The following is a 14,420-nucleotide window of genomic DNA, read 5'->3' on the forward strand; positions in this document are numbered from 1 at the left end:
AACGACATTTTTCCAGTTATTAGAGTTAAAGAGTGTTTTCGGTCTTGACATACAGGTGTCTCGAAACATTTTACTTATCCTCGTGCTCTGAAGCAGGGTATTCAATGGTCTGCACTGTATAACACAGCTTCGCACTAAGAGTCCATATAATATTTTTCAGTAGGAAATTAAATACATGATAAAATTCAAATAAGGTTTTTAAAAAAATGTCAAATGGAATACATAGATTGAAGTCAATGAAATGTATAATGGAAATAATTAAATTCCGTCTCCCTAGAATTGTGACCTTAGAAACAGGGCTTTAAAACCAGTCTCCCAGGAAATGTGACCTTACAACTAGCGTAACAAAAAATGTAGATTAAAAACCAGTCTCCCTAGAAATATGACCGTACATCTTGTATAAATACCATAAATGTGGCTTTAAATCAAGCTACGCCACACCCCAAACGAGAAATGTGACTTTACAACTACTATTGCAAGTAATTTGGGCTTAAAACCAGTCTCCCTAGAAATGTGACCTCACAATTAGTATAGATATAAATGTTGCTTTAAATCCAGTATCTCTAGAAATGTGACCTTACAAAAAGTCTTGCTAGAATTGAGTACTTCAAATTTTCGCTTAGTTTCAGTTAATGCCTAAATCGTTTACTGTGTATTAGGATAGTCTCAATTAATGCCTAGGCCATTACCTGTAATTTCTACTAATTGCAGACTACTATTTTACAGAAAATAGTAATTAAATGGCACCGTTAATGACCGTTACTATGGCTAAAAGAAACAATCACAACCGGTGTCTGTAACCGGTCTGGTCAATAAACAATAAACTGCACACGTTAGGCATATTGCATGTTTAATGGAGGCGACTCAGATTCCTTTTGATCTCTTTTCATCTGATTTATAACACGCAATATTAGAAATGCAAAATGTCATCAACATTATGTACCTTGTGACCTTTTACTTTTCATCTCTTATCGGAAACTTCATCAATACGCATGCCAGCGATATAAGGTTGTAAAGTCTTAGCTCAAGCTAGCAATCCCCGATCAATCATTCTCTTATATAAGTTTCACTATATTTGCATGTATTTTTGCATATATTTCTTAGAAATAGTTAACAATATCAGGCGAATAAAATAAGAATAAGTTAGAAAGGTATAGACGACGGTTACAATAGAGTGTATGTGTGTGTGTGGTTTGGATTGTTAACGTAGCTTTAACAATTTTTCAGTCTTATCGCTATGGTGTCTGCAGTGTGGTAGTTTATAGTGATGTCTAGCACTGGGGCATCATACCGCATACATGTAGCATCATGCCCCACCCAGTCACATTATCCTGACACCAGGCCGACCAGTCCTAACACTAACCTCTTAATGCTGAGCGCCTAGCGAGACAGCTGTTACTGCCATTTTTATAAGTGTTTGGTATGACTCGGCCGGGGTTAAAACCCGCGACCTCCCGCATCCGAGGCGGATGCACTTACCACAGAAATGATAGATACTGTATTGAAAGTATGTTATCTGGCACGACATAGTGTATTCATTCGTCTGCAGATATGTCTCAGTGGTTATTGTGCCGGAATCAGGATCAGAAGAACACGCGTTCGAATTCTGACCAGACCGAGTCTCATTGTCTGTCATGGTGTGTCATTGGCATGACACTGTTTAACCCTCGTCAAGGAAATAACCTTGTGTGTGTTGATTTGTCGTGAAACATCCCCTTAATCATTCAATATGAATGTCAGGAAATGCTCACAAAATTCACGAAAGTCACTTCAAGAAAAAAAATGAGATAACATTTATTACGTATGTTCCTAGTCTATTGTGTATAATTGTTCTCAGTCCCAAATAGTAATGTTATTTCTTTGTCTCTTTTTTTCTTCTTATTTCTTATAAAAGTCAAGATAATAAAACTTAAATATAAATAAATTATCAGCTTTTGTTTTATTACACCAATGTCTACGTGCACCGGAACGTATTTAAATTTATATTAAATTAATTTTTACTAATGCAAAACGATTGAATACATCTTATAGGTACCACAAGACTCTATCACGTGTTCACCAACCCGTGGTAATTACATGATATTTACAGCTTAGTAGCAGACTCGTTCAACCACAAAGCAGCCCCCCCCCCCCATATCGTTAGCCAATCGGGCGAGGAATCCCATATATTTTTCCTCTTCACATATAACTGAAGCGCGTGGTTTGCTCATAGCTCAGAAAGGTGTGAGTAAGAAAGAGCGCGCACACAGAACGCAACCATCTCGATATTGCTTTGTGTACAAGCTGTCAGTCAGTTCTCCGACGAGTAGGATATAGGACTGTACAATCATAGATGAGACTGTCACTCTGCGGAATACCGACCCAAGGATTGATATCAATTATTGATGATAATAATGCAAATACAGAAGTCTCGTTACAGTATTTTCTCCATTCTAATCACTCTGGTGAGTACTTGTTTTTTTACCTCTACACTTTTATTTATGGTTTGATCAGTCGGATATCAGTCCTCTGTAATACTTGCTGTCAGGTGAGATATTAGCGTTTGAACTTAGTCGAATTTACCGCTATACAGGTTGTATTATACCAGAAGATATATCCTCTGCTCGACGAATATGTATGTGCAGTAACACTAGTAGAAAGTTTTGATTTCTGTCTCCTACCCACCCCACCCCACCCCACTCCTGTCTCTTATGAGATCATGATTAGATTTAATACACTTAATCAGCGATACAAAAGTCAAAAAAGTCGATCTTGAATAGTTATAGTTTATTTGTCTTGATTGATTGCCTTAAACACATGTGTTGATTGATTGACTAATTAACACATTCATTCATTGATGTAGATAGCTATGGTGTAGGTGTGTTGATTGATTGCCTTAAACACACTCATTCATTGATATGCATAGCAATGATGTATGCGTGTTGATTGATTGACTTACTAACACATTCATTAATATGCATGCATGATTACAAATTGTTGAGTTGGTTATTTGTATATACCGTTTACTGTGTACTGTCTGCACCTCTGTGTGTGCTTAATAGACAGCTTATAGTTGCACGTCTGTGTTTGTTAAGAGACGAGTCTCGATTGTACGTAGGTGTCTATTAAGATACAATTTTTAGTTGTACGTCTGTGTCCTCTTGAGAGACAAGTGGTCAAGTCTCATAGTGAAATTAATGTCAGCTCTCTAAGAGCCTGTCTTCACTGTGTACATCGAAACGATAACGTCAGCGTTGTGTCTTCATTTGTTAACTAAGTGTATATTAGCGCTTTGAAATCTAGGAGAGATCGCACAGAGAGTGACGTTGTTGCGACATCTGTCCTTTAAAAAGAAATGAGAAAGAGAAATGTTAATACAAGTTCAATACATGCGACAGCAGTCACGTGAAAGAAAATGAAAAGACCAACGGAAAGTGTAAAGCACCTTAGGATATAATTAGTGATGCTGTTGCAGAAAACCAATATTAACTCAATAACTTTGTCATGCTGAATAAACATTAAACTGAGCAACACAACTTTTTATTTTTGTAATGACTATTTAATCATTGACCTGTGCAGATATGCTGAATTATTTTGATATACAAGTAATTGTTTTTCGTAATAGAAATTAGCGACAATTAATGACAATGTACAAGTAATTGTTTTTCTCGATAAAAATTGGTGACATGGTACCCCCATTATATATATATATATATATATATATATATATATATATATATATATATATATATATATATATATATATAATCAACATGGTACATAATGCTCTCCCAATAGCGAAAGAAAATACGCGATTCTTTACTTTTTAGTGATTGTGGATTGCTTTTACTTGTTGAATATCTAATAATAAATAAATAAACTACACAAGTTAAATACTAAAACATTGACACACCTCTTGGTGAGAGGTCAATAATTAATTGAACATGTTAATATCCACGCTGTCCACAGATGTGTGGTTAATTAAAATAACTGAATAAGCAACTTGTTAATATCCACGCTGTTCACACGTGTGTGTATAATTAAATAACCAACGTGTTAATTTCCACGCTTTTCACACGTGTGTGAATAATTAAATAACGTGTTAATATCCACGCTGTTCACACGTCTATAATAAATAATCAACGTGTTAATATCCACGCTGTTCACACATATGTAGCAAATTCCACATTGATGACAAGTTAGTATAAATTGGATCTATCTTTGAGCCATTTATTAAACCAGCAAACGAACCCCAATCCTTTGTTGATAGCCGTAAATATATTCGTAACCCATTTATTGTTATTTAATTATTAGCACACACAGATGCTGTTCATTAGACACTAAGTATTATTTAAGTATTAACACATATGCTGTTCATTCGAAGATAATTACCAACTCATATGCAATCATCTCCCCGTACTAAACTTTTCTTGTACACCACTGTAGTATAGGAGTCCGTACAGATAGATATAGTAGTGAGATTAGTCCCTCTAAATACGACCCTGGGATTAGTCCCTCTAAATACGACACTGGGATTAGTCCCTTTAAATACGACACTAGGATCAGCATATGGTCAATAGACAAGTGCTTTCTTGTCCACTCTTTCTCACGAATGTATTACCACTGTTGCTTTCAAATTAGTTTTCGGCTTAGAAAAGAAAAAGCAACCTATTTTGAGATTTTAGTTTTATAATTTATAAATCATAAAGGAAACTCGTATTGCTTATGCCAAGTAAACGAAAGTTATAGAATCATTGCGTGCCTCGACACACCAGACTCTTATTTCGAGTTTGGGAACCTCTGCCTCAGACATGCAGAAAAGTTGTGAGACACACAACTGAACGGACGGATCTCATACTCTTTACGTTTTCATTCTGAATCATTCTAATAATTCGATCTTAGTCATCACATTCCCTCAGAGAAGGGTGTTACGTAGTGGGTGTTGGGGACGTTTATTTACTCGTAGGGAAACGTTGTGGGCGATGCTCATTTTAGAAAGTAAATGTTTTAGCTTCTACACAGCTGCTATCCCCCCACCCCACCCGTCCACTTTTGTAAGACAGGTAGAGTCCGTAGACTATTACAAGTAATTACAAGAAATGTAACAAGACGTTCGCGCCTGACCGCTTTTCCAATCGCACCGTATAACTGCTTCACTTTAATTATAGTGGAATGCATTCATAATTTATTGGTTTTCACGATAACATCAGAGGCTATTCAAACATACTTCATTTCAGAAGTGCTTTGAAGTAATGAGACGCTCTTTAAAACACTACTTGTGATGAGAGTGGGGTATTTTCTAGCTGGAATTGAATTGATTATTTCTTTTGTTCATTTTTACCCGGCAGTAAAGTAACTTGCAGTCTGTGATCTTTTTAATCAAAGGGTAAAATATTAATGGATTGTTAACACGGGTGTGAAGTCTTTGTTTATAGTTTTACTTACAAAACCTGTTTGATGCATACGTGAAAACAAGGGAAGATATAAATCGCGTTAATAACAATGGAACAAAATAGACACACGATGTTGACAAAAGTATTACATTGACAAAGAACGCTTTTAAATGGAATGTCACATTCTTGAGTAATAGATAAAGATTTGTTTGTTAGGACTATTTCATTATACGATTATTCACATCTGATTTATTCTTTTGACTTCATGATTGCTGCTAATACGTCGGGTATCCAGTTGTTTACTTTTTCTAGCTAAGCCCCCCCCCCCCCTTCTCTCTCTCTCTCGTTTTAACAACTCCGCTTTGCATGTATACAACACAAAACGATATATTTTCTTGTTCTTTTTTAGTTTTTATGTAGCATTTCGTGGTATATGGTATATAACTCACTGGATGATAAATTACATGTATAATTCAATAGATATTAAATTACATGCATAATTCAATAGATATTAAATTACTTGCATAATTCAATAGATATTAAATTACATACATAATTCAGTAGATACTAAATTACATGCATAATTCAATAGATATTAAATTACATGCATAATCCAATAGATATTAAACTACATGCATAATTTCGTTATATAAAATTTCGTTCACATATTTTCTAATTATCTCCATTCATATTTTATTTTTCAAATTACTATTTTTTCCATTCTAATAAAGATTTTGTACTTTCTCTATTGTATCGTTGTCATGAAGACTGTTGTATTGAAGCTAAATTCATTAAAAACAATTAAAATTATAATTTGATGTTAGATATATGAAACATATTTTTCCCTTATATATTTTTAAAAATATAACCACTGATGTGTCTGAATATACCCAGAGAAAAATAATCATATATTTGCTTGACAAATATGCTCACTTTGATCTCCTGATTTTTTCGCATGTGAAATAGAAAAGATTGAAACACTTTCAAATTCGATATAAATAGTCTTTAATTTTCTAACTTTTGTCTGCAGTGTTTTCCTCGTGTATACAGTTTCTAAACTTATGTCTGCAATGTTTCCCTCGAGTATACAGTTTCTAAACTTACGTCTGCAATGTTTCCCTCGTGTATACAGTTTCTAAACTTATGTCTGCATTGTTTCCTTCGTGTATACAGTTTCTAAACTTTTGAACATACCTTTAAATGAGTGAGTTTTTATATTTTGCTTTTTCACACTGAGGAAGCAATCCACTGACAGAATTTGCATTACCTGCAGAAATATGACCGATATAAATATGTTTATAACACATATTAGCATAACACATAACAAAATGTGTATGTCACATAGCATCACCAGTATAACACATACGAGTATGTGTATAACACATAACAAAATGTGTATACCACATATCTAGATGTAGTCTACTCAGACCTAAAGCTGCCGTTGCACGCTGCGCTTGTGCGTCCGTTCCTCTTTCATAACAGACGTCTTGTTGTGAAGCACAAGTATTCAGACTGGGCCTGGAAATTATAAGACTTGCCAGCTGAGCTTGAGCTTGTTTTCATAAGTCTCGAATGATGTTACGTCTAAAAGACTATTTTTGATTGGCCGATAGGGACAACTCAATCTCAGACACCGTCTCCATAATTTTATGATCTACAGGTATGGACTTTAACAACAGAACGCAGGCCAGGAGAGTCGAATGATCTGATTGGTTCAGACTTTAGTGTGATTTAATTTTAAGTCTAAATGTAACCTTACGGATTTTGTTGGAGTCTTACTACTTGGAAAAACAAAAAAGGAAAAGCCATAAAAGCTATTTCGAATAACCCTAAGAAACATGTTATTATGTATTCGTGTGTGTGTGTGTGTGTAACACGCTGACCTCACTAAATTTTAACATATAGAAATTTTAGTTTTCCATTTGTATTCTTATTTAATACTATATAGTATACTTTACTGATATGGTTTTCAATATAGTTTGGTAAAGCGACACTTTGGTACACACAATAAATCACTAATATGACGCTAATGTTGCGTGGTAAAAATAGATCATGGAACACATACTAAAATACTGATCTTGTTTGTAATATTGTGTGCTAAAGAGGTAACATGGAAAACAATAAAATACTGATATGTTTTTATAATATTTTGTGCTAACACGGACCACATAATAAATCACTGATATGGTTTATAATATGGTGTGGTAAAGATATAACATGTAACGCATAATAAATTACTGATCTTGTTTGTAATATTGTGTGCTAAAGATATAACATGGAACACGAAATAAAATACTGATTTGTTTTATAATATTTTGTGCTAACACGGAACATAATAAATCACAATTTAGGTTTCTAATATATAGTGTGGTAATGATATAACATGGAAATGGCATACATCCATTGTATCATATCTTCCAGACTTTTTGCATTAAACGTTCAATAGTCATAAATTAATTTACTTCATTCAAACTTTATATCACGGTATAATTTCAAACGTTATATCATGGTATAATTTCAAACATTATATCACGGTATAATTTCAAACATTATATCACCTTATAAATCCAAGTAGTTTATCACGCTATAAATTCAAGTAGTACATCACGGTATGACTTAACGTAGTACATCGCGGTATGAATTCAGGTAGTACGTCACGGTATAAATTCAAGTAGTACATCACGGTATGAATTCAAGTAGTACATCGCGGTATAAATTCAAGTAGTACATCTTTGTATAAATTCAAGTAGTACATCTTTGTATAAATTCAAGTAGTACATCACGGTATGATTTCGGCGGTAATCACACTTTGTAAAAAAAAAATGAAACGAAAGTCGCATAGTATCAACGGAAATAAGACAAATGCACGTAAATAAAGAAAATCAGGCGTAGCTATTAACATAAAGTTTACACAAGTCAAAGTTCTGATAATGTAAATAGAGATAAACTGGATACATATATTAAACGTAAGGTTACACGGGCACAAAGGTCACGGTTCTGTAAATAAGAAACAAAATCAGGCGAACAAATTACCAAAATGCTTGGACAGGCTCACGGTTCCATTACTGTAAAAATGAAGACAAAATTGGGAACAGAGATTTCCAGAAAAGTTACACAGATCCACAGGTTTTGATATTGTAAATGAAGACAAAATAAGAGGCACAGATTACCAAAAAATTAAGACAGGCTCACAGGCTCCGATACTGTACATCGGTCACAGTGATTTCTACAAAAGTAATACAGGTTCCGATACTGTACATTGGTCACAGAGATTACTACAAAGGTAATACAGGTTCCGATACTGTACATCGGTCACAGAGATTAATAAAAAGGTTATACAGGCTCCAATATTGAAAAACGGTACTATATAATAAACAACGTTGGTTTTCTAATATCATTCAGTGTTTATTTTTTCAAAAGCCACCACCAATCAAGGAAACCAAAATATGCAAAGAATGAATGCATGTAAGTTACAAATTAAAAGAGACGATATACATATCCGATTCGAAAATAGGATCTGTATTCTTTTCAAAAAAGGAGGAAGATGAAATTCATGTATGCATATTTTTAAAGGCATTGGTTTGATAAACAATGTGCATGTGAACAACTACAACCGACTAAAAACTCGTATTTTAAACTTGCATAATAAACAACAATTTAACACAATCGCATATATTAAATTCGCGTTATCAAATATAACAGAATACAAGCGCATAAATCAAACTTGCATAATCAATCACCTCCAGATACAAATGCATATATTAAACTCGCATAATCAATCACCTCCAAATGCAAACGCATACATTAAACTCGCATAATCGATCACATCCAAATACAAATGCATGTTTCAAACTCAACGTGTACTCAGATGGACCCTAATCAGAATGTCGTAAGCAACAGCCATACCGGGTTGTAACGTTAGTACAGCCATACCGGGTTGTAACGTTAGTACAGCCATATGGGGTTGTAACGTTAGTACAGCCATACAGGGTTGTAACGTTAGTACAACCATACCGGGTTGTAACGTTAGTACAACCATACCGGGTTGTAACGTTAGTACAGCCATACCAGGTTAATACGTTAGCAACAACCATACCGGGTTATAACGTTAGTACAGCCATACCGGGTTCTAACGGTAGCAACAACCATAGCGAGTTATAACGTTAGCGACAGCCATACTGGGTTATAACGTTAGATACAGCCATACTGGATTATAGCTGATATACTTTTCTACTGACAATGTAGGAAGTATAACAATTAAGATAACTGTTCGACTATCAACACCCATCAACAGAAAACTACAAGACAGGATAACTGTCAGTACATAGTTAAGTAACGGATGTCATTTCTGTCCTTGTTTTGTGTTGGTGAAATGGCAAGTTATGGTCAACTTACGCTAGGCTCAGTTGCCAGCTTGTCCTACATACAGGTAAATGTATCGCATGACCACTACTACTGCCCTTACTGACAAGTGTGTATTCGTGCATATTATACCAGTGGGTCAAGGTTTCTCTGTAGTTCTACATATTCTGCTAGTGCGGTAAGGCGTGTCCGTATTCATGCATATTATGCCAGTGGGTCAAGGTTTCTCTTTATTTATACATATTCTGCTATTGCGACAAGGCGTGTCTGTATTCATGCATAGTCTGCCAGAGGGTCAAGGGATAGTCGGATGGATTGCTGGTTTGAAATGATAAGTATAATGCACAAGGTTGACCCTGATCTACATGAATACACGTTTGTCTTTGTTCCATTTTTTTTCACACAATCTTGCACTTACTCACGTGATCTAGCACATTTTTGCAGATTCCGGCCTTTGATGCGCCGATTAATTTTGCTTATTTGAGCGTGTGCAGAGAGAGAGAGAGAGAGAGAGATCTGCGTTGTTAATTTTTGGGATTACTCACCATGACATGACGTAATGACGGTGTCGTTTGGAGGTTTGAAGTGACTATACGTGTTTCTGCTTAATTTAGATTAGCGCTAATCCCACTATGATTACATCCACTGTTGTGTAATTTTGTGGAAAATACAGGAAAACGCTAACGGGAAATAATCGTCTTCAATGATATTATACCTAATATAATGTTTATGTGTGTGTACACGGGGTATATGACATAAACATTAGTGTGTAGATTGATATGGGACAGGACTATTCATGTGTAAATATATAAGGAACAGGAATATTCTTGTGCAGATATGTATGGGACGGGAATATTCGTGTACAGATTTAAATGATACAGGACGATTCCTGAGCAAATATATAAGGGAATATATATATATATATATATATATATATATATATATATATATATATATATATATATATATATATATATAGCGGACAGAAATATTCGTGTGTAGATTTATATGGGACAGAATATTCGTGTGCAGATTTGTATGGGACAGGATTGTTTACGTGTAAATCTATCAGGGACGGGAATATTCGTGTGTAGATTTATATTGGACAGGACTATTCGTGTGTATATTTTTATAAGGGATAGGAATAATCGTGTGTAGATTTATAAGTGATAGGAATGTTCGTGTGTAGATTTATATGGGACAGGAATATTCGTGTTTAGATTTATATGGGACATGAATATTCCTTTGATGCAAACATATCTTCAGTATAGATTGCGAGTTTTAAGTCATGGCGAAACAAAATCAAAACAAATTATGGTCTGGAAAAGGTCTGGCATGGTATCGGCAATTAGTACCGGAAAATGTCTGATATTGATGTCAGTACAGAGAAAATCGATTACTAATGTTAGAATGAAGCACATTTGTATCATTCGATTAGCAAACTGGAGAATGGTCAGAAAATACACCATCCAGGTAGCGATATGATGTTGATATTGCTCGCCCTGCAATCAGTTCTTATACATTTATACGCGAAGAACCTTGGTTCGATGCCCGCTGCCTTAAATAAAGGAAATTAACCGGCTGTTATTGTGTAATATCTTAATCCGAACAGACTTTGTGTTTTAAACAAGAATATAAAAAATATATATATAATGATACTATGGTCTTGGGTTTTAAAATAAGGAATTGAAAAGAGGAAGAAGCACCTAACTTAGTAAAATATATCAAATTTCCCTAGAATACAAACTGAACAATGTAAAAAGAACTTACGGTATTGTGATTTAAATCCGAAATAATCATAGAAGTACTGGCACAAGTCCTAATAAATAAAGTTCAGAATAAACTTAGTATAGTCCAAATTAAATCCAACGTTGAAAGTGTTGATGTGCTTGTAGTGGCCCGTGTATTGGTGATGTGCCAACCGTAGTTTGTTGGATCACAATAATACAATAATAAATTATATGAATTAAAAAAAACTCCAGCCTAGGTGAAATACTGGGCACAACAATGATTCTGCCTCGAGATCTTATAGCACGAATGAATAAATTTTCCAATAAACAAAATCATATAGTCCTCTATTTGACTACAGGTGGCCGAGTGGTCTAAAGCGCTCTCCGTTACGGATCACTGCCATCTCACCTCTGACTGTGTGGGTTCGAGTCTCGGACTCGGCCAATGTGGGTATGTGAGAAAGCTTACCAGTAGCTTCTCATGGGTCGGTGGTTCTTTCCGGGGTTTTCTCGGGTTCTTCCTCCACCATTAATACTGGCCGCCATGTATAGCCTATCGTGTGCTGAAAAAGGGCGTTAAACCCTACAACAATAACAACAACAGCAAGCGTGCACACACATACCCCAAAAAACCTATTACCTAACGGAAAATTTTATTCTAGAAGGTTCCCATTGTTTACAAGATACAATTTTATTTACAGATAGAGGTCTGTTACTCACATTATATTAAAGAACATAGCAAACCCAATGTCCTTGACTCAGGCCAATATCCTTGACTCAGACCAATGTCCTTGACTCAGGCGAAGATAATCCTAATAACTAACCCATACACATAGAGAAAAATAGTTATGCATCAGTTGTTTACAGGATTTAAAAAAAGAAAATGATTCAGGTCAGATAGAAAATGAACTTGATTTTGGACAAGGTCAAGTCCAAAATAGAATTATCCATATCACACACACACACACACACACACACACACACACACACACACATATATATATATATATATATATATATATATATATATATATATATATATATATATATAGGTTAGGTAATTTTTAATTCGTACTCTACGGAGATTCAAATCCAGGTCCGCGGGCAAGCGGCACCCATCGACTGCCGTTAATCCTGCCGTTTACCCGTGGGCCTGGCTTGGAATCTCCGTAGAGTACGAATATATGTATGAATATAAATAATTTAGTTCTCTGTGCCGACAATACTTTTCTAAACAGATCACATGACTTTTGTTATAAATTATTACAACAAAAAGTAGAATGTAGTTTATTAATTTGAAGACCGTTCTTCAGTTCATTATTCTCTTTTTATTCTTTTGAAGACGGTTCTTCAGTAAATTGTTCTCTTTTTAGTCATTTGAAGACCGTTCTTCTGTTAATTGTTCTCTTTTTAGTCAGTTGAAGACTTTTCTTCAGCAAATTGTTCTCTTTGTGGTCATTTAAAATCCGTTCTTCAGTTAATTGTTCTCTTTTTCACAAATTGACTCCTGTTTGTGAATTCCCGTCTTTCGAGAATATATAATAGTCTAGATTCTCAAAGGAAGTTTAAGTTTAATTGTAGTCTTCCTGATGGAGATTTAGTCTTTCCCCAACGAAGCACTTGATTAGAAAATTTGGGAATTTTTTATTTTTGCAGTCATGATATTATGATATAACGTGAGAAGGAGTACGTTGTGTATTGAAGTATTGTATGTGCATTTCATGATGGTGTGTAAGGAGTGTGTTGTGTATTGAATTGTGTTTTGATGTACTGTATGTGCATTTCATGATGATGCGTAATGAGTGTGCTGTGAATTGAAGTATTGTATGTGCATTTCATGATGGTATGTAAGGAGTGTGTTGTGTATTGAAATATTGTATGTGCATTTCATGATGGTGTGTAAGGAGTGTATTGTGTATTGAAGTATTGTATGTGCATTTCATGATGGTATGTAAGGAGTGTGTTGTGTATTGATGTATTGTATGTGCATTTCATGATGGTGTGTAAGGAGTGTATTGTGTATTGAAGTATTGTATGTGCATTTCATGATGGTATGTAAGGTGTGTGTTGTGTATTGATGTATTGTATGTGCATTTCATGATGATGTGTAAAGAGTGTGTTGTGTATTTAAGTATGTATATTCATTTCATGATGGTGTGTAAGGAGTGTGTTGTGTATTGAATTGTGTATTGATTTATTGTAAGTGCATTTCATGATGATATGTAAGGAGTGTATTGTGTATTGAAGTATTCTATGTGCATTTCATGATGGTGTGTAAGGAGTGTGTTGTGTATTGAAGTGTTGTATGTGCATTTCATGATGTTATGTAAGGAGTGTATTGTGTATTGAAGTATTGTATGTGCATTTCATGATGGTATGTAAGGAGTGTGTTGTGTATTGATGTATTGTATGTGCATTTCATGATGGTGTGTAAGGAGTGTATTGTGTATTGAAGTATTGTATGTGCATTTCATGATGGTATGTAAGGTGTGTGTTGTGTATTGATGTATTGTATGTGCATTTCATGATGATGTGTAAGGAGTGTGTTGTGTATTGAATTGTGTATTGATGTATTGTAAGTGCATTTCATGATGATATGTAAGGAGTGTATTGTGTATTGAAGTATTGTATGTGCATTTCATGATGTTATGTAAGGAGTGTATTGTGTATTGAAGTATTGTATGTGCATTTCATGATGATGTGTTAGAAGTGTGTTGTGTATTGAAGCACTGTATGTGCATTTCATGATGATGCATAATGAGTTTGTTGTGTATTGAAGTATTGTATGTGCATTTCATGATGATGCGTAATGAGTTTGTTGTGTATTGAAGTATTGTATGTTCATTTCATGATGATGTGTAAGGAGTGTGTTGTGTATTGAATTGTGTATATATATGTATTGTATGTGCATTTCATGATGATGTGTTAGGGGTATGTTGTGTATTGAAGTATTGTA

The 14,420-nt window shown here is 34.6% G+C and overlaps 1 protein-coding gene across 1 annotated transcript in view; it reads left to right on the forward strand.

Annotated features, from left to right (window-relative positions):
• Positions 1–2,217: 2,217 nt before the first annotated feature.
• Positions 2,218–14,420, forward strand: part of LOC149790213 (tumor necrosis factor receptor superfamily member 16-like) — a 75,860-nt gene continuing 63,657 nt past the window's right edge. Inside the window, exon 1 of the mRNA XM_089972229.1 lies at positions 2,218–2,444. Coding sequence (XP_089828355.1) covers positions 2,385–2,444 — 60 coding nt within the window. The 5' untranslated portion in view covers positions 2,218–2,384. The remainder of the gene's footprint in view (positions 2,445–14,420) is intronic.

Source organism: Sinohyriopsis cumingii, chromosome 10, assembly GCF_028554795.1.
Source record: "Sinohyriopsis cumingii isolate HCF-2022 chromosome 10, ASM2855479v2, whole genome shotgun sequence".
NCBI lineage: Eukaryota > Metazoa > Mollusca > Bivalvia > Unionida > Unionidae > Sinohyriopsis > Sinohyriopsis cumingii.